Source organism: Epinephelus fuscoguttatus, linkage group LG14 (assembly GCF_011397635.1).
Source record: "Epinephelus fuscoguttatus linkage group LG14, E.fuscoguttatus.final_Chr_v1".
NCBI lineage: Eukaryota > Metazoa > Chordata > Actinopteri > Perciformes > Serranidae > Epinephelus > Epinephelus fuscoguttatus.
This window is the reverse complement of record NC_064765.1, coordinates 5,950,713-5,973,655: the sequence shown is the minus strand read 5'-3', so window position 1 is coordinate 5,973,655 and position 22,943 is coordinate 5,950,713. Positions and strand designations below refer to the sequence as shown.

Genomic DNA, 22,943 nt, shown 5'->3' with positions numbered 1-22,943 from the left:
TACAATTCTGACTTTGGTTAAATATCACAGTGATAATAATGTAATTTATTGTGAAATATTACAGTTGCATGTTGTAACTTCCTGTAAATAATTTGCAGTGTATATTTTACTCAAGTACCACAGTTAGAAAATACAAGTTTATGTCTTGCATTACGAATTTTATACATTAAATACTCATGTAACTACGCTAATACCCCGCCTTTGCCGCTATGTTACAAACGGCACGGCCACACGTCAAATGTAGCGCACCTAATGTTGGTCAACCAAAACTTATACTACGTTATAAATAGTAAAGTCGACTAACGGCAAAACAACATATTAATGTGATTTATTCTACATACGCGGGAATTTATTACACGTTAACTAAACACCCATTAATGTGTTTTAATCGTGGATTGAAACAAACACCGGTGAAACGATTTTATTCTCCCCCAGATGAGCGAAGATAAACTCCGGGTTAGTTCGTACGCCTGAGCCGAAAAGTAACTACTAGAAGGTAGCTAGGTAGGCTAATGTTTAGCTTTAATCAGGGGAGGTGCTCACTTTTCCGCAACAGTTCAGATGGCTGTACGCTGGCTATGCAGGTAAGGGTGAAACCATTAAAGTGACTAAGTGGTATTATTATATTAAGACCCCCAAAAGGCTGGAGTTATTTGGTGAAGGTGGGGCTCAGTCAGGTGATCATCGGTAGCTAGCTTAACGCACCGACACAGACAATGACATTCACAAAGCGCTGTACGTGGAAAACAGGGCTCGGTCGCTGCTTTATTGGAGCCAAAATGGCTGTTTAAATATTCAGCAAGCTTCAGGAATATATGGGTTTGTAAAGTAAGTTGTTTTAAAGCGAGAGTCAGTGGAGGAAGCCCCTCTGGTAGTCTGTGGGAGGGGCGACACCAGCCCGACCGCAGTCAGTCAGTCAGTCAGTCGTTGGGTGCTGAAGCTGACCGGAGCATCACCGACATCTCTCTCATCTTTTTGAGGGGGGGTGGATTTATCCATCTGGATGCCACTTTGCTCCACGACCCGCCCTGCTTGTTGCTGATGGAAACAGACATCCGCAAAAATGTGCGCGAATGTGTTCGGAGTTTTGAAAAGGTGAGAAATAATAACGCTGTGTGTGTGCGTGTGTGTGTGTGTGTGTGTGTGTGAGGATCCAGCTGACAGGAGATGCTTCGAGGTGTTTAGTGAGATCCGGAGGTGTGGTGATGGGTGGTGTGTGTGCTGGTTCTGGTTACCAGTCTCTCTCTCTCACACACACACACACACACACACACACACAGGAGGGCAGATACCTTCGCAACCAGCTGTGCCAAATAGGATTTTGTACGGTGACATAATGCGCAAAGCCGTGCAGGACCGGTGCATGCAGCCATGCATGCAGGAAGGTGCTTGAACGGTTTCGGGGGAAGATTTTAAAGCACAGGGGGGGTGGGAGGGAGGGTGCTAGTGGCGTGTTACCTCCAGCTCAGTTAGCCATCATGCTGGGTGACTCATGGTGGGGGGGTCATCCTGATGTTCCCAAGGTCCAAGGCATGTGTGATGTCAGCCAGCGGCGTGACAGATTGGTGAGGGTTATCTTCGCAGTTCAAATTGCTAAAATCCGAAAGGAGGTGGACGTTTCAGATGCAGTCCTTTTGTGCAGATATCAGTGTCTAAAGTAAAAAAAAAAAACAGTCTTGCCTGCAAATTTGAGGGCGTAGATTTCAAGGTGTATAACATCAGCTCAGCCTGGGAGCTGTAGGTGGGTGCTTTCAACATGTTGACCCAGGGAAACCCACATTGAACATTTGACCTAAGGGAATAAAAACACAGCTGAGGACATAAAACCCCTTAAAAGGTCTCCTTAATGTGTCATGTTAAGAGGATATTGATCTGGGGAACATAGGACCCTGGAAACATAGGACTCTGGGAACATAGATACGCCCCCACTCATATGAGGGAAGATTCCTACTAGAAACCTATTCTTATCTTTGTCACATCGGCTTCCCTTTTTTTTCTCCTCGTCTCCCTCGGATCAAATTAAGAGATGAGGTGTTTGCCAGGCTGGAGTGGATTTTGCCGAGATTATCCTAATAAATACTCAGATTTGTAAGCTCTGGCTCGCTGCATGCGTCCATCCACTATTCTGGAAATGCCCAGCCCCTCGCCCTCTTACATAAGTACTTTAGGGAATGGCTTGATAACATAATCCCGTCTATTCCATAACTGTTATTGATGCTGTGAGCAACAAAACATCATATTGTGGGGCTTTGTGTTCACGGGCAACAATCACATCACACTCTCAGGGCACCTCGGCTGATAATGACAGCCTGTCTCGTGCTGCAGCCGTCTCCCTTGAGCTGTGTTCTGTTGCAAAAACTACAATACGTTCCTTATCCTAATCCTGTGTGTTACTGTTCACCCCGCAGATATAGGAAGTTCACTTTGATGTGAAGAATTGAACACTCTCTTTTTCTTTGTCTCTTTTTATTTAATCCTAAGTATTTATTTTAATGCTGGAGGTGGTTCATGATTTCAGAAGACTGGACATTTGCTTTGTGATCATGAATGGATTACTGATCAAGCACAAGCCCAGGGGCCCGAGGGGTCAGGGGGCCTGAGGGGTCTAGGTCAAAGCCTCTATGTGACGGGACTGTTATTAACATTAATGTTTTTGCTCCTGATCTTAACATCACAGCTGCACAGCACTCTGAGGCTGCAGTAACATCCATTCAAATACAGTAAAATTAGTGAAGCATTTTAAACCAGAGCAGCTAAATATCTCCGCTTTCGGAAAACCTGCATCTCAGGCTTCCTTCGATAGTTTCCTGTAGTGTTCTGTACATTGTGCTGTAGTGTTCTGTATAATATCTCTGCTCCAGAGTGTCAGTGTGGAGCTGTTGTGGCAAGAATCTTTGGACCAGAGTCAGACAGCCTCTCTTCATCTTCAGTCTGAAGTAAATACTGAAGTTCAGCTGCAGTTCTTCAACCATCAGCAGCAGCACCAGAGACTCCCGGTTCACGAGCAAAACGCTGCCAAAAGACAAAGAGGCACAATGCAACACTCTAAATACACGCAACCTGAAGAGATACACAACGACAGGGAGATGTAGAACACCAAAACAAAGATGCACAGCAACGACACAGTGACACACAACAATGACAGAGATGCAAAGTGATGACAGAAAGAAGAAAAAACAATACAAGGAGATGCCAAATGACAAAGAGGCGCAAAACAACTATGAAGGGATGCAAAACAACTGCAAGGAGATGCAGAAGAAATACATTAAGCAAAATGACAATGAAGAGATGCGAAACAACCACAAAGAGATGCAAAATGGCCATAAATAGATGTAAGTTAAACATGAATAGATGCAAACTAACTACAAATAGATGCAGAACAACTACAAAGAGATGCAATATGACTAAACAGAGATGCAAAAGGACTACAAAGGGATGTAAAACAACTACAAAAGGCATGCAAAATGACAGATACAAAACAACTGCAGAGATGCAAAATGACTACAGAGAGATGTGAAATAACTATAGATAGGTCCACATTAAATGCAAATGATGAAAAACAGATGTACGTTAACTCCAAATAGATGCAAAACAACTTTAAAGAGATGCAAAATGACAATAAAGAGATGCTAAACAAATACAAAGAGATGTGAAATAACTATAAATAGATGTAAATTAAACACAAATAGATGCAGAACAACTACAGAGAGATGTAAAATGACTAAACAGAGATGCAAAAGTACTACAAAGGGATGCACAACAACTACAAAGGGATGCAAAATTGCAGATACAAAACAACTGCAGAGATGCAAAAGAACTATACAAAGATGCAAAATAATAAATAGATGCAAATTAAATGCAAAGAAATGCAAACCAACTACAAAGAGATGCAATATGTCCACAGAGATGCAAAGTCACAAAGAGACACAAAACAACTACACAGATATGTAGTAGAATGACAAAAAACATGTACAGTTTAACTACAGAAAGATGCAAAATGCCTACAGAGATGCAAAGCAACTACAAGGAAAAGTAAAATGACTATAAAGAGATGCTAAACTACTATAAAAAGACGCAAAATGTCTACAGATGCAAAACAACGACAAAGAGATGCAAAATGACAACAGAGAGATGCAAACTTATCATAAAAAGACACACAATTACAAAAATGACACAAAATTACTACAAAAAGACAAAACGACTACAGAGAGGCAAAATGACGGCCCCGCTCTGACACACCCCTCCTCATTAGAACAACAGAGAATGATCTGTATTGTGGCTTAATGAGCATTATGAACGTACAGGAGGGCTCGACACTTAAGGCAGAATGATTTTCCCTCAAGGTAGTGACACATCATGAGAACAGGGGCTGCACCTACTGTTTTCATTATTGAATAATTTGATGATTGTTTTCTGGGTCAGTTTGTAAGTTCACCATGACGTCTTCAGATGTTTTTTTTTTTTTCCAGAATCAAAATCCAAAGACAGTCAGTTCACAGTGATTCACAAGAGAGTAAAGCAGTAAATCTTCTTATCGGAGAAGTTTTGGTATTTTGGCTCCAGAGACAATTTAACATCATGAATGAGAAATGAATCTGAGGAAACAGTGACATCGTGTGAATGGCATTTTTCTGAGTAGTGTTGAATTGGGAAACATCTCTCAGCTCGAGGCACCTGTGACACACTTTGACACAATCTGTGAGTGTGTGCAGAAGCTGGCTGAGCTGTGTTCATATTTTGGGTGTTGGTCAGTTCATTCCCCTCTCAGTATTTAAAGCCTGATGGGCAGGTTGGATTGTGTGTGTGGATTAGAGAGCTATCAGCATCATGTCAGCCAGCGAGCGCGATAGAAACTCTAAGCAATACTCCCAATGGTTGTCATGTGGGTGTTCCTCTTGTCGAGACGAAATGTAGGTTAACCTCATTCATTTTCTTGCATGATTTGTAAAGGCTAAGAATTTCACATGAATATATTATGTGGGCATTTGTTCTCGACTTGTTGTCAGCTGGGTTGTCACGTGATTCATGTGGAGTTACATTTGATAAGAAATATGAACAGACTCAACAAAAGAGGTCAAGGTCAAGAGAAGACATTATTGCACTCATATCGATCAGCTTACGGTGGTTTTGAGAGGAAGTAAAGGGACGTATTTACAATACTGATTATATACGTATGTGGGGTCATAGTACTCTGCTTTATTAATACATTATGTTTCCTCCTCATGTGCTTATGCATCCAAACTTAACAGTTAAAATGACATTTTTAATCTATGTTAAGACATTTCCTGGTTAAATAAGTTTTTATTATTATGTTATTATTATTACAGTGAAATAGCTTCAGTAAGTCTTTTATTTTACTGTTAAATGGCAGGTCTTTATTTCCTCAGGCTGTAAGACTGCTCAACTCGTCCTCTGTACTCTGTCATAAAAAATAGTTTATATGTCTTCTTGTGTAGAATAAAGCAGTGGTTCCCAACTGGTGGGTCTTGGTCTGAAAGTGGGTCAGGGGTTCATTCTAAGTGGACCGCAAGTGACTCGCAAACATGTCAAGTTTGTAAAAAAAAAACCAAAAAAAAACCACACTATGTTTTAAGTACAGTGAATATTTAGCACAGAGCTTTTATTTTGAAGTCTTCTTTCCTGCTGTAGAGTGAGTGACTAACAGGCAGCTACATGACAGAAGCCCCTTTTACACTGCCAGATTTTCCGCAAATGTTGGGCCATTGTGCTGGCAAGCTGCGAGCGTTTCGACACACGGAGCCAGATTGGCGAGTTGATCCGAGGTGCCCAATTTTCCGCCTCGTAGGGTAGACATATTGGCGGAACCTTTTTAGTTTAAACAAAACGAGGCGCCTTCCGCTACGGGAGGGGCTGTTGATGACGCCGCATGTGCGACCCACTGGCGGTGGATAAACAGGAAACAGCTGATAGCAGGAATTAGCGAGCAGCTAGTAGCAAGAGGGAAACACAAACCTGACAGACACTGTAAAGATGAGCAACTGGGGAGACAAGGAATTGCGCGCCCTCCTTGTCCTCGCAAACGAAGAGGCCATTAACCGTCGGATGGTGGGGACGGTGAAGCACGGGCCAACTTAAGAGAGGCTTCCCTCCCACGTCACCGTTTACGTCACACGCTGAGCTACACGTTTTGTTACTTGCTCACGCCCCCCATTGCCCCGAAAAAGGCGCATTCTGTATAAACAAAAGTAGGTAGGCGGCATTTTGCTGCACTCCCCAATTTTGTTTTTATACTGCCAATGCTGAAAGAAGACTGATTGGACTTTTCTGCAAATTTGCACAATTCCTATTTAACAAGGGCTAGAGACAACAAACTAGCTCGATGACATGGCCAAATACAAGTATGAAAAGTAGTATTTTAAACCGTGTGGACCTCGAACTAATGACGAAGAAGAAATCTGCACCCTGAGGCTGGACCAGTTGGGAACCACTGGCATAAAGGGACTTTGTTGTACAGCCCTGTGTTGTAGAATGATAATACATGAACCTTGTAACAGACTTAATTGGCTTATTTCACAGTAATGGTCATTTTATATAACCAGGATATGTCTTAACAGATATTACAAATGTCTTTTTTGTTGCTGTTAAATTTGGTTACAGGTGAAACTCAGATTTTTATTCTGTTAAGACGTTCTTTGGTTAACTAAAGTTATCACTCATGAATCACTGGGGGTCAGCAGGAACATTTTTTAGTGAGCATCCACACTGATGAAGTATAATGCTCCAGTTGTGTCAGCAGCTTACACCCTGTAAATTTGAAAGGATTTGGCTGCCAGTGTTTGTATCACTCATCAAATGACTCTGAAAGTGATCCAAAGGATATCGTCTGCTGCTGTCGTTAAAGTTATGGTGTGGACTCCACCTTCCACTTGTTTTGTGAGGATTGCCGATTAATAGTTCTTGGTACAGTCAGCGTTCTTGGTGTTGACAGTAGGTTTGCAACAGATTTTCAGAGTATGATAACATTCTCAGCAGTTTCACGGTATCACGGGATTGCTATTATTATCAGTCAGAATGAGCCTTAGAGGAATGAAAATGGAGGGTTGTTGTTGGTTGAACAAACATTTTATTACTCTGATTGAAACTTGAAACCATTTTGGAAGTATGAAGTTTGTGAAAAAAGTCTCCCCTTTGAAAATGACTAAATAAAGTAGTGTTGTGTTGTTCGCAAACGAATCATTCAAAAGAATGAATCTGCTGAGTGAACGTACTGAACTGATTCGTTCATTTCTCAGTTCAGTTGAGCTCAGCAGCGAGTGTGCAGGCCAAGGTGGAAATGCTGATTCGGTCTGTGTGAATGATGAATCACTCGCGAGTCGCGAGGCAGCCAGGGTGCAGGGAGGGACTGCCTACCGCATGACGAATCACTCGGTGAACGAATCACTTGGTGAACAACGTAACCCCGATCCCTGAGTGATTCAAATCATTTCTTCTCAGCGATACACTTTCCTAGGGATCGTTTTCTCCAAGCTAACAGCTAATGTAGCCAGGAGTCAGGCCACATGAACACAATCACACACCTCCCCATTATTTCAACAGACTTAGTTTCCAGATAAACAAACTTAAACGATAGGCTGGCCAGTAATGAGACTCACCAGTGCAGGGCAGACGCAGCAGCAGCTCAGCCAAGTATCAGTTCAGTGAGTCGGACTACGTCGTACACAGTCAGGGCTCCTCCCTGAACAATTCGGTGAAGGAATCTTTTGAACAAATCTTTTAAATGAACTGATTCTAGTGATTCAGTAACATCTAAAGAACTGCTTTGCCCATCTCTAAAATAAAGGGGAGATTCTCCGTCCAGTTGCTTTTTTTTCCCAATATCGTAGATAAGCAAATGCACACAGTATGATAACCTAGGGTGTCTTCTTTAACTCACTCTAACAACAATATTCCTACATAACACTAACCTCTGCACAAGACCAAATATATACTACTTGTCTGCAACACTTACCTGCGATGCTTAAATAAGTAAAACATGATTTCTCCAAAAATCTGCCCTAAATTTGGTTAAAACGCGTCTTGATGTCTTGAACAGGTTGTAAAAAGCATTAAATTTAACCATCTGATACCCGACACCCTGTAACTGTCAGCTTTTATATACCGGTACACCTTTAAACCAGTGTATCACTGCAGCTCTAATTCAAGATCTTTTGCTTTAGCTGTTTTTGGTTTTACTACTCCCCTACTAGAACAATTGATGGTCTTGGCTGAGATATTGGTGGATATTAGCTTATTGCAGATCAGGGTTGGAAATTAGCTCCAGGCTCCAGCCAAATGCTGGTAAAATATGCATGCGGCTGCTCGATGTGCTTCACTCACCAGCCAAAAAACAGTGGTAATCTATTTTGGTAGATTTTGGAATCCTCCAGCCGCAGTGGCAGGTGGACAGAGAAGTTTATTTCCACAAATACATGAGTATCCACACAGTTTTTTGGGGGGTCATTTAGCAAAGGCGTCTCCTTCAATAAGTCCTCCAGACAGAGAGCACATACAAGTTTGTTTTTTAACTATAAAGAGTCACATTTAATATTTACCATGGTCACAGTACGTATGTAAAAAGATGAATATTCAGTATTTTAGTGTCAGAAATACCCTCAGATCTCGATATAAGCAGAGCTCAAAGTGGGCCGCCACTCACTGCTACACAGCACCAGCACTGCTATATTTTACTCCTCGGTGTACTGTGACTTTTTCTTGAACCTTTCACAAGCTGCTGGTGCTCCTTTCTGCCGTCTCTATATCAGGCTCTCTGTCTGGGCAGCTCATAATGTGCACCACCTCCCTGGTACACACACCAATATGTAACATCGAGAACTGGATAGAAATATTAGCTTCAGAAATCCAATTTGTTGACAGTAGCTTATCATTTATTATTTTGATTTATTTATTTAACTCTTATTTAACCAGAAAAAAACCCTCCTTAGATTAAAAATCTCCTTTTCAAGAGCGTCCTTACCAAAACATGCAGCAACATAGAACAAAAATAGAGAATAAAAATGTACATCTCTAGAAATGAACCAAAAAAAACGCAAAAAAAAACAAAAACGGCAACTACACTTGATTAAGATAAGATAAAGACCAGCTAATATACACCATGATATTGGCATATATGTGATTGCATATAAAAATACTGCAACAGTGCTTTGAAGCGGTCGAGAGGAACCAACGAGAGCAACTTTAAGTCCTTCTGCAGAAGATTCCACATGTAAGGAACTGCAGACATAAATGCTCGTTTGCCAAACTCCAGTCGTACCCTCAGTACAGACAATAAAAACATGTTTTGTGAACGTACATACATAAGAATCGGCACATATGTCAACTGATGACTAACAAGAAATTGCAGCACGGAAATGTCCGATTCCTTTTTAACTGTAAGTCATCATATTTGGTATTTATCTTGGTCACTATACAAAAAGATGGAAAAAGATGAATATGGCCTGATATTTTTACATCAAAAATTACCCTTAGAAGTGATATTAGCGTATTGCAGATACATCAGTATCAGCATGTATGTGTCAGCCGGAAATGCCAGATATTTTTGGGGGGGTACTTAAGAAAAGATGTCACCTTTTATTGAGTTCTTCAGAGAGCTGTGGCAACTGTTAAACGTCACAGTCAGTATTTATCTTGATTTTGTTTTCCTATTGTTGTTCTATTAGACACTGGTTTTTGCTTCTGCTCCTTGAGAACACTTCTGTCTTCTATATTTGTATATTTTGTCAGATATTTAACACTCTTTTGTTCTAAAACTGGTTGTGAATCGTTGAAATTGTGGTTAATGTGCTTGGTGTTTCTGTAATTTGAAGCATTTACTGGCACAAGAATTCGGGATAAATAAAGCTGTTTAACTGAAGTGAATTGAATCACATCACAATACATGTGTAAAAAGATAAATATTGGAAGAATTCGTATCAGAAATATCCTTAAACATTGACAGAAGTCTCAGCTGTAAGAATCCAGTGTTAGTCATCGTCCTTTTTACAAACCGAACACTGCAGCTTCAGTTCTCTCGTTAACGTGACAAACGTTCCACGCAGATGAGGCTGGTTAACGTTTCTGGAAACCAGTAGCAAACTGGGAAGTGACAGCACAGTGGTAGAGCGTCAGGATTGCTCACACATAAAATGGATTATGTTCATGTTTAATGACTCTTCAGCCCGCAGGCTGGATTTCTGACATGTTAAGGATGACAGAGCTGCCTGCAAAGTGGAGATACAATTTATCCTCGGCTGGTTTCTCATCTTAGGATTTTTTTTTTTGAGGTGCCAGTGGGCGACCGTCTCCAGTGCAACATAACAGCCATTGTGTTTATATCAGAAGGTCGTGTGTGATTACTGTAACGCAGGAATGCTGTTGCCTTTTTTTCCACAGCGAGGAAAGATTTATGAAGATGTTGCTTTCATTTCAAACACAGAAATGCCATGTTGTCTACATATTAAGTAGCATGTGACAACAGGGCTAACAGCATTTACATTTCACTATGTTGTTGTGAATTCCTCTGGAGTCGGTGGAGTTTTAAATATTTGGCGGAGGTTGCAGAGTTTGTCTTTATGCCAGCTGCTCTGGCAGAGGCCCAGATATTAGCTGGAGGTCCAATTCAAACAGTGTTGGCTGTGAGCGTCTGAAAGAAACTTCTCAAGTAATCCACCCATTCTGGCCAGCAAACAACTGTGTTAGCTCTGCTGAGGCTCTGCTCTGAATTGGTGCTTATTGTTCTGATCTGTCTCTTTCTGCAGCCTGTTTGGGAAGCCCTTTGATGGTGGGAAGAGGATGGACCATGGCGGTCCACAGCAGCAGCAGCAACATCCGATGGAGCAGCAGCAGCAGCCGTATCACCCGCAGCACCCTGCTATGATGCGGCTGTATGAGGTCCAGAAGGAGGTGGCGTCTCTGGGGCCTCAGGTCTGCACCTTCAGCGGCATGCAGAATGATCGAGAATACAAACGTCTGGAGCGTGAGCTGACGCGGCTGCTGCTGGAGGTGGACCAGGTGGACACGGAGGGCAAACCGGAGCTGCAGGGGGCACGAAAGAGAGCAGCACAGGAGGTGGAGGGCCTCCTGCGCTACCTGGAGGAGAACGCCACACATCCATCCCGCTTGGCCATCGAGGAGCTGAGCAATGAGGCGCGGCAGCTGGTGGACGAACGCGTGGTGGCACCTCAACGATCCGGTGGGGTGGCTGAAATTAGCGACGAGCTGGTGGATGCTCTCCAAGAGCTCATTCTCAGGCTCACCCAAGTCAAGACCGAAGGGAGGGTGCCGCTCCGCAAGGCGCGCTATCGGGCACTGACACGCCTGTGCGCTGTGCAGGACGTGATCGAAGGGCGCACGCAGCAGCAGACGCTCTCCCTGCCGCTGTCGGGAGACACCCATGAGGCCGTGAACCGCATCAACCAGGTGATGGTGAAGGTGAGCGTGGCGCGCAGTCAGCTGGTGGCTCTGCTGATGGGCCTGAGCGGGAGGGACAGCTGCGCCCACCTATCACGGATCCTGACGGAGATGCAGGTGGAGCTGGACGCACTGGATGTTTCCGGAAACGCTGCGATCAGAAACTACAGGAAACAGGTGGTGGAGGAGATAAATGGGCTGCTGAAACATCTGGACCTGGAGGGGGAGGGAGACGACACACGCAGGTAGGCATCACTCAAAGATGTAGACGAGCAATGATCATTTTAATTATGGATTAATCTGCTGATTATTTTCTTCAAGGTGAAGTCTTCAAATGTCTTGTTTTTTTGACCAACAGGTAAAAACCAAAGATATTACATTTACTGTCTCAGATGAATGAAATGATCACATTTCAGAGGCCAGTGTTCAAATTTTGGCAGTGTTATTCTTATGAAAACAGCAGGGGTGACCTCAGATAGTTGACTGTTGGTCGATGCGATTTAAAGAGGCTAATTCAACGTCAGTCTCAGAGTCAAATCGTCACAGTGGCAGGAAGTTGTGGAAAAAAGATCATTCCAGTCAGGCTATATGAAGGAGCTGAATGTCTGATTTTACTGTATGTGGAATTGTTTGGTTTCCCAGTAAATCAGAATATGCAGCCAAAGCAGTTTGTAGCTGAACTATGCAACTCTTTACACGTCATTTAAATCAAATCAAACATTTCTTGAACCACCCGAACCATCCTGGATCACCAAAGAGTGAGTAACTAACCAAAGACAACGAGCTGATCAACGTCATGGTGTGTGTGGGTGGAATGATTTGGTGGCATCTCGGCACACTGAATTATCACCTCTTTGAAAAACACAGCGCTAACTTCACCAACTTTATCAAACCACAGAGTGTATGGGTTATTGCTGCTGCAGCAGAGGGCCAATCACATGTTACATTAAACTGAAGAATGCTTGCCTTGATTGGCTGCAAGCAAAACCATACAAACAGTCGTTCTTTAGTAGATCTGGGTACAAAAAAAATGCAGTATCATCTAACTGGGGAGTTTGTTTGACAAAGGTAAAATGTGTCACAACACACCATCATAAATGAAGCATTGTGGTGTTACAGAGAAGCCCAGGCCTTTAAATCATATTCCAGACATACAAGGGAACATGCCTGTTTGGTACAGACTCCAGCAAAAATCAAAATCATAATTTGTTTTTTCAATGAAAACGAAGTGAAAATTTTCCATTCCCACTAAAATCGCAACTCACGTCGCGATCGCAATATCTGTCAAAAGAGTTGCAATATGATATTTTTTGCTTATTATGCAGCCTTAGTAGATTTGATTTGATTTTTATTTGGAATTGTAAAAGCACAATGACTCACAGGAGTATTATGACATAAAAAACACTTAAAACCATCACTAAAAACACTGATTTCCAAAGTGGTACCTTAAAGGTAGCGAGTACCGATACCCAGCCCTGAGCAAATCGCTAAGTATCTTTTGAATTTATGAACGATTCTCTGTCAAAATCAGCAGTGTCAGGCACGTAGAGCAGCTGTTTGTGCCTTTCTCTCTTCACGAAAAGCAGGGATGCTAAGAAACCAAAGTAAGTGGTGTGCTCTCACTGTGCATCCATCCATCTTCTCTGCTCTGTTTCAGCACTACGGACAGCGCCACACACACACACTCACCCCCAACACACAACAAAACGAATCTAAGTTATCTGTCAGGGACACACCTGCAAAATAGTTTTTGATTATTTTCTTGTGGATTGACATATTGCAAAGGATGCACAACCTTCTCAGCAGGAATCACCGCTTAAACATTTTCTATACATCAAAGTAAACGCTGTGCTGTCCTCACATCATCCTGCACATCACCAGTAGCTTTGGGTGGTGGATCGGAGGAGGATCTGTGGATTGTTGTTGAATTCAGATTTGTATCATGCTGCACTGTCAGGAGTGAATTAGACTCACATCACCACAGAAGCTCTGATAGCAATAATACGCCTACCGAGTACTCCATTATGTACAACAGCAGACTCGAGCACTGATTCAAGTACCACTCCATTCACATGTTTTTCTTTGTGCTGCCTAGTTATGGGCCTCAGTTAATTTGATTAAGTTTGTTTTTCACAATATGCTCTGAAAATAAAAACATCTTAATGGAATAGAGAAGGTGTTTTTAATGTTTGTTTGCTTGGCAGTGAGAATTAAAAATAATGCTGTCCTAAAATAATTCAGGTTGCAGAGTATTTTGTGAGTAATATAAACGGTGCCTTCTGACCCTGGAACATACCACAGGTTTATATTGATGCTGCCTGACACCTTCTTTTATTTTGGTGGGATTAATTGTGATTCTCTGGCTGGTGTGACGGAGCTGCTTCGCCTCCTCCGCCTTCAGACACCTCAGCTTGGCACAGCTGGCGCCACACTGCAGACATTTTCCCTCCTGGTGCTAAAACCATTTATACTGCAACAAATTACTGCTCATTCAGATATGGAGAAGCTAATTTTATTAGCTGTATCTCGCTGTTAAAGGGAACTCTGCTGATTTTACACATCAGTCTGTCAACAGGTGTCAGGAAGTACTACTGCATGTGGGAAAGTAGTTGTGTAAAACTTTCTGTGGCTCCACTAGTAGTAGAAAAATCTCCAACCTGTCTGTCTATCTGTGGTGGAGTTGCATTGTGGGTGATGTAGGTTCCAGGTTTTGACAAAGTAGAATGTGAATGGAAAAGACGATTTTTCTGGTTCTGCCTCATTGATTTTTTACACTAACTTACATCGTTATATCAACAATGTTACAGGGCTGCAGTGCTAAATCAGTGAGCACTCTTAAACCGCCCACACATGATCAGTGGTAAAACCAGTCTGCGCTGGCTGTGCCATTGTTTTCCTATGGAGAGAGCAGTGGCGCCCAGCAAGGCAGAAGCGCTGCCCTTGTGATGCACCACTCAAAATTAGTCAAAACTGTACAATAGAGCTGGGTTGATTTACGATTTTGCCAATCTGGTCCAGTGTATGAGATTAAACCGGCTTGATTTAATGCAAATCAGCTGAACAGGCATTTGGTATTATGGCACGTTCAATAGGCTGCATCAGTAACCTGTGCTAAAGGCGTCACAGTGCTAAATCCAACTTTTATTGCATTAGTATTACGCAATATGATGAGGTGAGGGCTCTCTCAAGCCCCTTTTACACAGCCTGCTCAAGGTGGAAATGTTGCGGTGTTATTCCGACACACCGTCCTGTGTAAAATGTGCAAGCACAAAATGGGGGGCATTGTTATTGTAACGTTGAGCTGATGGCAGAGGTTGCAACGAAGTTAAGTCTCATTATTTGTGTTTCAGTACCCATACTACCACAGTATAGTACGCCAGAAAAAGATTTAGTACGTCTTAATGCATAGTATGTCAAAAATACCAGGATGTTCTACTACATCCAGTCTGATTTTTCAATATGCAAGCCAGCATGCCTTTCTAGCTATTCTGACCCACAATCGTCTGCACAGCGTACGATGCGTCACATCGACTGAGCCACAAACAGATGACGACTTGACAGCTTGTTGAAATCTGTCAGAAGCCGCAGTGACGGATAACAGCGCCTTCAAGTGATTGATGACCAGTCAAATAGTAATAATAGGAATATTAATTGTTTAATTAAACAAAATAATCATAAATATTACAAACAACAAAAGGACATACCTATGAAAATCACAATGACAGAACTGCAGGTGTAATTTCACTGTTAAATATATTTAGAATCTACATCTGCGCACTTATACCTTCAGAATTAAACTACACACATTGCAAAGTAACAACAGCAGATCTCCAGGTTGATCTTCGTCTCTGGCGAACTCATTTAGGGGCGTTTTGTTTCATCTCCAAAGTAACAAATATAAAAGGCAAACGGGTCAAAGTATAGGGTGTAACATAATGTGTAAGTAGTGTGTCCTGATTGTGTGCATACTGCATGCAACAGTACATACTTTTTAACGGCAGCTGCAGCACATGCTAAAAGTAAAAAGAAAAAGTATGTGATTTGGAGCACACCCTCTGTTCCACTCTGGAGCAGCTGCTGAGTCAAGTGCAACACCTAGTGATCATCAGTAAAGACCGATATTGGCTCTAAAATGAACTATCAGAATCTCCCAACATGGTATTTCTTATTTTGCACAATGAATAAATTTTACATACATTGAAAAGTATCGTATTTTATGTCTCCATCTGCTGTTGGGCCGTCACAATAAAAGTTAGCATGCATAATAATCGTAGGAGCTAAGCCTATTACTTGCAGCTGCATGGATGTTTCACCCGACCTGACCTGGCTGACGAGCTTTGCACGGTTGATGCCACAGCTTCCATGGCTGTGTTGAGTTCAGACAAACTGTTGGTTCCAGTTGCCAAACAGTCATTGTGTTTATTCATTCCACCAAACACAGGTTGAATAAATGTAATTTTCTTTATCTTTCATTCAAACCAAACACACAGCAAGTTGCACACTGTCCTGCACCACGGCGGTGAAAAACCTTTCGCCCTTAGCTAAAATGTTGGTCCTACCATTACACACTAAAGCTCCAAATGCAATTAATGTCTGCTGAGTGAATGACATATTTGGCTCTTACAATGATGTTAATTCCACTACAGAAGAGACTTGATGATTACTTAGGGAGAGAGATAAGTGGATACATTGATATTGGTTATGAGTTACTATATATATCGGCATATCGGATATTGGCAAAAAATCATGCATCCCTACTTAATATAAAACCTGGTTGACTCTTTTTACACCGACCCGACCCTTACTCTGTAATAGGGGTGTAACAGCACACAAAAATCTCAGTTCGGTACGTACCTCGGTACACAAGTCACAGTTCAGTTTTTTTCGGTACAGTAATGAAAAAAATAGACAACTATTAAATATCTTTTACTTATTGGTAACCTTATTAAAACATACCACCACAGCAGTTAACTCTTTTTACCCAATTTTTGAATGAAACAAATATATATAAAATCCTGCTTTTTCACATTGTTTGAATGAAAATAGAAATATAAAAGTGAAAAATAAAATCCTGCTGTTTTTTAACACATTTTTTGATTGAAAAATATAAATATATATTTCTGCTTAAACAGCTTTACTCAATTAAAATAAAAAGTATAGTGCAGCTGGTCAGCTTTAAAGCCTGCTCAGATTCAGTTTTACTAGGAACTTACTTAGCTTTCCCACTTTGTTAAAGTGCAGTAAACAAAACATGCTTATATCTAAAGAGCAGCTTAAACAATTTTACTCAACTCCAATGGCGTTGGTTATTTCTTTAGCGCGATGGTCAGGGAAACGCTTTTTCTTTTTAAACGATGACAATATCGTAATTTGCACCAGATTGCTTTTTCTAGTCGTGCCGGTTAACGTTCAAACTCGGGTGGTGTCGCTTTAGATGCGTTAGCATGTTAGACGTGTTTCCAAGTACATACCCGACCGCTGTTCTGCAGAGTCGGCACACTGCTTTTGTCTTGTCAACTTGTTTATTTCCATCTTCGTATTTTACCCTGAAACCAAAGTGTTCCCAAACGGAGGGCTTAAGGTTTGCGGGTGGGTCTTCAGGTTCATCAGGCTCACTTGCCATGTTGTCAAAATGCGAGAATGCGCTGCACAAAGTGAAAGCGGAGATTTACGGTCGGACTCGGTCCGTCACTCAATTATGTCCGTTGGGGAACTAGATATTTTAAATGGTTCGACTCGCAAAAACGGAATTAAAATAAAACAAAATAAAATAAAATAATATCCTGCGGCCAATAATTCTGTACAGGGTCGTGCCGAACCGAAAGTCGCGCACCGAACAGTTCGACACAAATACATGTACCGTTACCTACCCTACTCTGTAACGCAAAATTAAAATCATACCACGATCTTGCCAGGTAAAGTCATGCATGCTGAAGTCAGACGGGTCTAGGTTTGTGAAAAGGCATATAGTTTACGAGCTTAGCTAAATCCAACGCTAAAGTTAGCTTAGATGACGTAAACCTGTGCTGCTCTTTACCTCTGCAAGTGTCTGCGCTCTGCTGTGCACCCAACCTCTCAGTGAGCAAAGAGAACGTTTCATATCGTGTGAAGGCAGCTGTGAGGACTGTGAACACACTGTGATAAAGTCTTTGTTTGATGCATGTGAAGAATTTGATCTCTTTAAACATCAGTATGATTGTGCTTAAATTTAGGAAAATATCCATACTGACATGGATGATTTCAACCATACACCCAGACCTATAAGTACCAACACTTGGTCAGTACTGACTTTGATACCACAGGTAGTGATGATGCAGTTTGTGGTTGAAGTTCAGGAGTTTTCAGAGCAGTAATCCAGTGTCTGTTTCTTCAGGTACGACCTGGCGCAGAACAACTCCATCCGTGAAATCGAGGCTGTGCGAGCTCACGTCTCCCACCTGCGAGAGGGCGTCCTGCGGCACTGCGTGATGGGGGATCTGAGCTTCAGGCCCAAAGCTGAGCTGCAGAGCCTCCTCACTCATCTGGACCAGGTGGACACGGCCAAGAACCCGTGCATCAGAGAGGCCCGCCGCCGTGCTGTGGTGGAGGTCCAAGCCATTATCACCTTCCTGGACCTCCGTGAGGCCCTGGCCCGCCGCCAGCCGGGCCCCAACGAGCACCCTTCGCACCGGGCCGTGTGGCTAGTCCTGGGGAGCCTCTCGGACCTCCAGGCCCAGGTGCTGGGCTTTGACGGCAAGCGGGTCGACAAGAGCTACATGATGCTGGAGGAGCTGCTGACCAAACAGCTGCTGACGCTGGACGCCGTGGACCCGCAGGGCGACGAGATGACCAAGATGGCGCGGAAGCAGGCGGTAAAGTTCGCCCAGAACATTCTCAACTACCTGGACATGAAGACAGACCAGTGGGAGTATTGATCCACTTTAAAAAAAAAAAAAGAAAGACATCAGTGTGGTAGCCGTGTTGCCGGGCGGGGACACCGATGTGACGTCGCTGCAGTAAAGGAGCTGATAATGTGTGTAAATAAAAACCTGGTACGTTATCATTCCATGGGCTGTAAATATAGACTCAAATCCCCAGAATGCACTGCAGCAGCGCTTTTCTTTCATCTCTTTGTGGTAGTTGTGGCCGATCCTGCTGAGAAGAACACAGAACTCCTTTTGTGAAACACACTTTGGATTTTTTTTTTGTGCGTTTTGAACATTTTCTTTTGAAATCTCCCGTGTGTGTGTGTGTGTGTGTGTGTGTGTGTGTGTGTGTGAGTTGTCATCTGTCGTCGTATCAGGTGTGTGTGTGGTGGCTGAAGCCTGCTACCAAAGCACTACATAATGCCTGTTCTAGTGGTCGTATCCTCCAGACTGCACTTGATATCGATGAAGTGTGATGGATTGCTTCACAGTGGCTTCCCCCGTCTGGCCTGATTAATCTGAGTTGCCAATAGAGACAGTCAATGCATGTGTTGAATACAGTGACCCAATTAGACAGAGTCGACCACGGCTACCAGCTCGGTCCAGATTGTGATACCTGTTGGTTTGGCGCCAATTTTTGGGCGTCAAAATGGCCAACTATTCTGGAGCGTTTTTATTTTATTTTGCTGCAGTTTCGAATTAAAATCCGATTCTTTCTGGCGGAGCAGATGGCGTGAACAACTGTTAAATGGGATTTTTAATCTGCACTTAAATTAAGATAGATTTTTGGGCCATTTCAGAGGCAGCATCAAAAGGTGAATCATCAGAAGCAGAGCTGAGGCGTTCCCACAAACATTGAGCTGGTGTAGACGCCAGGCAATCTGTGTTTAAACAGCAGTTTGCATTATTGACATAAGGTCACTCTCCACTCCTGCGTGACCCCGTTTATCCCCTCTGTGTCTCTGGTAGCGCTCCAAACTCACACGACTGTCGTGGCAGCCGCCCTGAAAATCCTGCAAACCACAGCTGTCGTTGGCAGGCGGTCAAATGAGTAAAGAGACGCAGCTGAGATACAGATAAAGTAAGCAGGGAACTCAAAATCTGTGATGTTGTGAGGAAAAGACAGAAGTACCTTTCCACTCGCTGCTTGTGTAGCTCTTAGTCTGTAATATGTTTCAAATGTTTGTTGTGACTCTGTACGATCGCGCTAGGCTATAAATGGATCAGGTTTTTAAAATTCAGAGATAGAAGAAGGAGAGGAGGCGAAATTTTTTTTTGCTGCTGCTTTTTGTTTCTACCCACTGCTTTCTACTGAGTGGAGAAGTGCGACTGTGAGAGGTCCCCGGGGAGAGGAAGAGGAAGAGGAAGGGAGGTTGAGGCGCTGATATCCTCTGGATTGACACATCAAGGCTGAAGCTCACAGAGCCAACAGTCGGGTCCTGTGCGGTAGAGAGTATTGATGGTTATCACAGTCGACACAGCCTTCTAGAAACTTCTCGAAGCTGCTGCTGCTGCTCGAGACGGTGGGAGGGGAGGGAGGGAAAGGACTGGAAGAGAAAGTCCAAAATCTCTGTGCCTTTATTTTCACCCTTCCCTGTGAGCTGGTTTGTGTAAAAGCAGCCTTGTAGTGTAAAAAGAAGCAAGCAGCTGCTCTTTTTTTGATACGTATCAACGCTGAAGCATCGAATGTGTTTACGGAGAGCACCTTGGCCGTTATCGCCGCGAAAAAAATTTGCACTATTTGTCAGAAATTGAAGCTCTTTCAAATCAGTATTTGTTCCCTGGTGATGAAACACTAAAGGTGGAGGTGTTGTGGTTAATAATTTGTGGTAACACAGAATGACAATTCTACTTAACAGTAGGCAATAAGATGAGTCACATTGTGCTTTCACACTGCAAACAGCCTCGCTGATGGCGCCGATCTTTGACTCCGAGTGCAATTTGGCAACAGGAGCCGAAACACAAATGACAAAACAAAATTATTAGCTGACTAAATTACTTCACAGCTTCCTGCTGACCGCTGAGAAGTTAATTGTGGAAGAGTTGGTTTTTCAGACATTAATTCCTGCAGAAGATTTTGGATTTTCAGAGCTCATTCTTGACCCACCTCATGTAGGAGCTGTTCTGGAGCTTTTAATCATCACATCATCAGCTGAGACACTTTAATCCAGTTGACATGGAAATGTAAACAATCAAATTTAGAGTTTTCTTGAGCATTTTGAGGAATTTAAAGCAGCTATAATGAATATTTTTATTTTAACAATGGATCAAATGATGTGTACGTAAAAGAGGTTGCTTATAGTGATGAACCAGCAGCATTTCTCCTAGCTATTTGGGATCAGTAGGACCTAATAGTATAAAAAAACTAAACATATTAATAAAGTCCCAGTGTCCGCAAACAGGACGATAATAAATTCCCAGTGTCTTCAAATGAGTACTTCCTTATTAACAATTTCTTGTTACTGTTGCTAACATTGGTAAAAGTTGTTCAAACTACAAACATTATTAATAAGAAATGAACAAATTTCAGTTATAAAATGTGATCAAGTTTTGGTCCTTGTCCACTTTTGTGTCGGGGTCGGCTGCATACCGACTTGGCAGAGATGGCTGCCATCTTGTTTTTACATGGATGACTGTATTTTGCTTTTGCTACCACACGATGAAACAAATAAGTGTCCATGAACGAGGACAACAGGTCTCAGTTAGGCAGAATGAAGTAGAAGGTGCGGTAAACCCAAAATGTGACGTCCTTATGAGGACACAAGGTCCCAGGAGGATATGCACACTTATGTTGTGATTATTTTACATGGTTAAGACCAAAAGTTTGTTCATTTAGTGGCTACATTTTTTTTTTAGATGTTTTCAGTTTGTGACTAAATGGACCTGGTGGTAAAATAGTTTTGACAATGACTGTTTAAAAAGTCAAAAATTAAACTTTCAATCTCAATTTTTAAGCCAACATAAACAAGAAGTTCTTAAAGTGCTCAGAGAAATCTGACATTTGCATGACAACTGCTGATGAAGACACCTGAGGCCCAGTTTAAAAGATCCATAGCCCATGATTTAGGTGCATTGCACAAGTGCATTTAGGACATCGAACTGTGCTTTTGCGAGTTAGACGGCAACATAATCTGGGCATAAAGTGAGGTGAGGAGGTTGTGCGTAGTCCTTCAAGTTATCATAGGTGTGTGTAGGGCCAGTTGTGCTCTCAAACTTACCACTATTTACATGGTGGATTCGGCAAATTGGAGAAGCGATTGGTTTTCTGCTCAGTAATACAGTTAGAGCAGTGATGTCACTGCAGCAAATATCATGGGACGTTTAAACAGCAACGCTAAAACCTGTATAAACGTGACCGAGGAAACAGAACTAAACTTTTAGTTTCTGAAGTAAACAATTAACGCTGCTCCTCGTGCGTAAATGCACACAGCTCTGATCTCTTCATATTTTCCTCATTGATGATGCATTATTTCAGCCTCCCGCAACCCATCCACATCCCTGTGTGAACCTGCCTATGTAGGCGCATGTTACTATCTGAATAATGCGCTCTTAAAGTAGCAGGAAAACACTGTGACATTCTGACTTTAGATCAGTTTTTATTTGGTCAATGGTGCAATAGTTTTCTGCTGCCTCAAAATAGCAACAAACCAACAATGCACCTGAACACATCTCACTATAAGACCTTCACGCCCATTGACACACAGATGTGTTCAAGTACATCGCTACTTACACAACCTGGGTGCTGGCCATGAAAATGAAACTAGCAATAACAGTTGCACTGTGCTGTGCACCACTTCTCGCCGGTTGAAAGATTGAAAGCTCCATAATGCCTTTGTAGCAGACCTTGAGGTGAAGTGAAGATTTGTTTGGCTGTAAATAGTTTCTCATTCTCAACCTGCTCCTGAAATAAAAATATCTCAGTAGGGAAGGAGGGAACCTTTGGATCTTATCCGACTGTTGTCCCTGTGCTCTCAGCTCTGTGGGAATTCTCCTCTGACTTGTCGACGCCGGTTGCTCGCAGTGTGAACGCAAACTAAAGAGTCAAACATCATAGTTTCCCTGCAACAAGTTACGCACATGTGATTAAAGCAACGAAGCTGAGGCAGATCTTTGCTGCTCGACCCAGCTGTCCTTTGTACCACTGCTTTTTAAAAGAAAACACAAAAACATGTTCCAGTGAACTCCCACAGACCCTTTTCATGTGCATTAAGCTGCCATTGGAAGCATTTCAGACACAAAGCCTGCCGCTCGGCCTCCTGGGTATGGCGCTGACTCATACAGGAGAAGATTAGATTAAACAGTGTTCATTAAACATGGTCGGCCTGCCTGGCTGTTGTTGCAACAGATGCTTTCTCACAGCGAACCTTATGCTCTCTCAGACCAAACCAGCCCGGACACACCTTAAGTTCACATGCTCTTTTTTGAATGCAGTAATATATTATTATATAAATGTATATTTCGTCCTCGCATTCCTGTACATGACTTCCTTTTTAAGCATTCATTTGAATAATTTATCAAAGGTTTTACACTGTGTAAAGAAATGTTACTTTTTCTGTCTTGTCATCAGAGTGTCTCGAGCCCCCCCCCCCTTTTTTTTTTTAAATCAATATTCAGTGTTAGTGGCACCTCTGT

The 22,943-nt window shown here is 42.4% G+C and overlaps 1 protein-coding gene and 1 long non-coding RNA gene across 4 annotated transcripts in view; one reads left to right on the top strand and one right to left on the bottom strand.

Annotated features, from left to right (window-relative positions):
- Positions 1–22,943, top strand: part of bag5 (BCL2 associated athanogene 5) — a 26,587-nt gene extending 3,644 nt beyond the window's left edge. Inside the window, exons 1-3 of one of the 3 annotated variants that reach the window (XM_049596739.1) lie at positions 471–584; positions 10,755–11,651; positions 17,780–22,943. In XM_049596739.1, the coding sequence (XP_049452696.1) occupies positions 562–584; positions 10,755–11,651; positions 17,780–18,320 (1,461 nt within the window). In that variant the 5' untranslated portion in view covers positions 471–561 and the 3' untranslated portion in view covers positions 18,321–22,943. Of the gene's footprint in view, positions 1–470; positions 585–665; positions 1,096–10,754; positions 11,652–17,779 lie in introns of those variants that run through there. The other 2 variants (XM_049596738.1, XM_049596737.1) reach the window with 2 other exon arrangements.
- The window catches only part of LOC125901216 (uncharacterized), a 33,902-nt gene continuing 13,553 nt past the window's right edge, over positions 2,595–22,943 (bottom strand). Inside the window, exon 4 of the long non-coding RNA XR_007450954.1 lies at positions 2,595–3,012. This is a non-coding gene — a long non-coding RNA (uncharacterized LOC125901216). The remainder of the gene's footprint in view (positions 3,013–22,943) is intronic.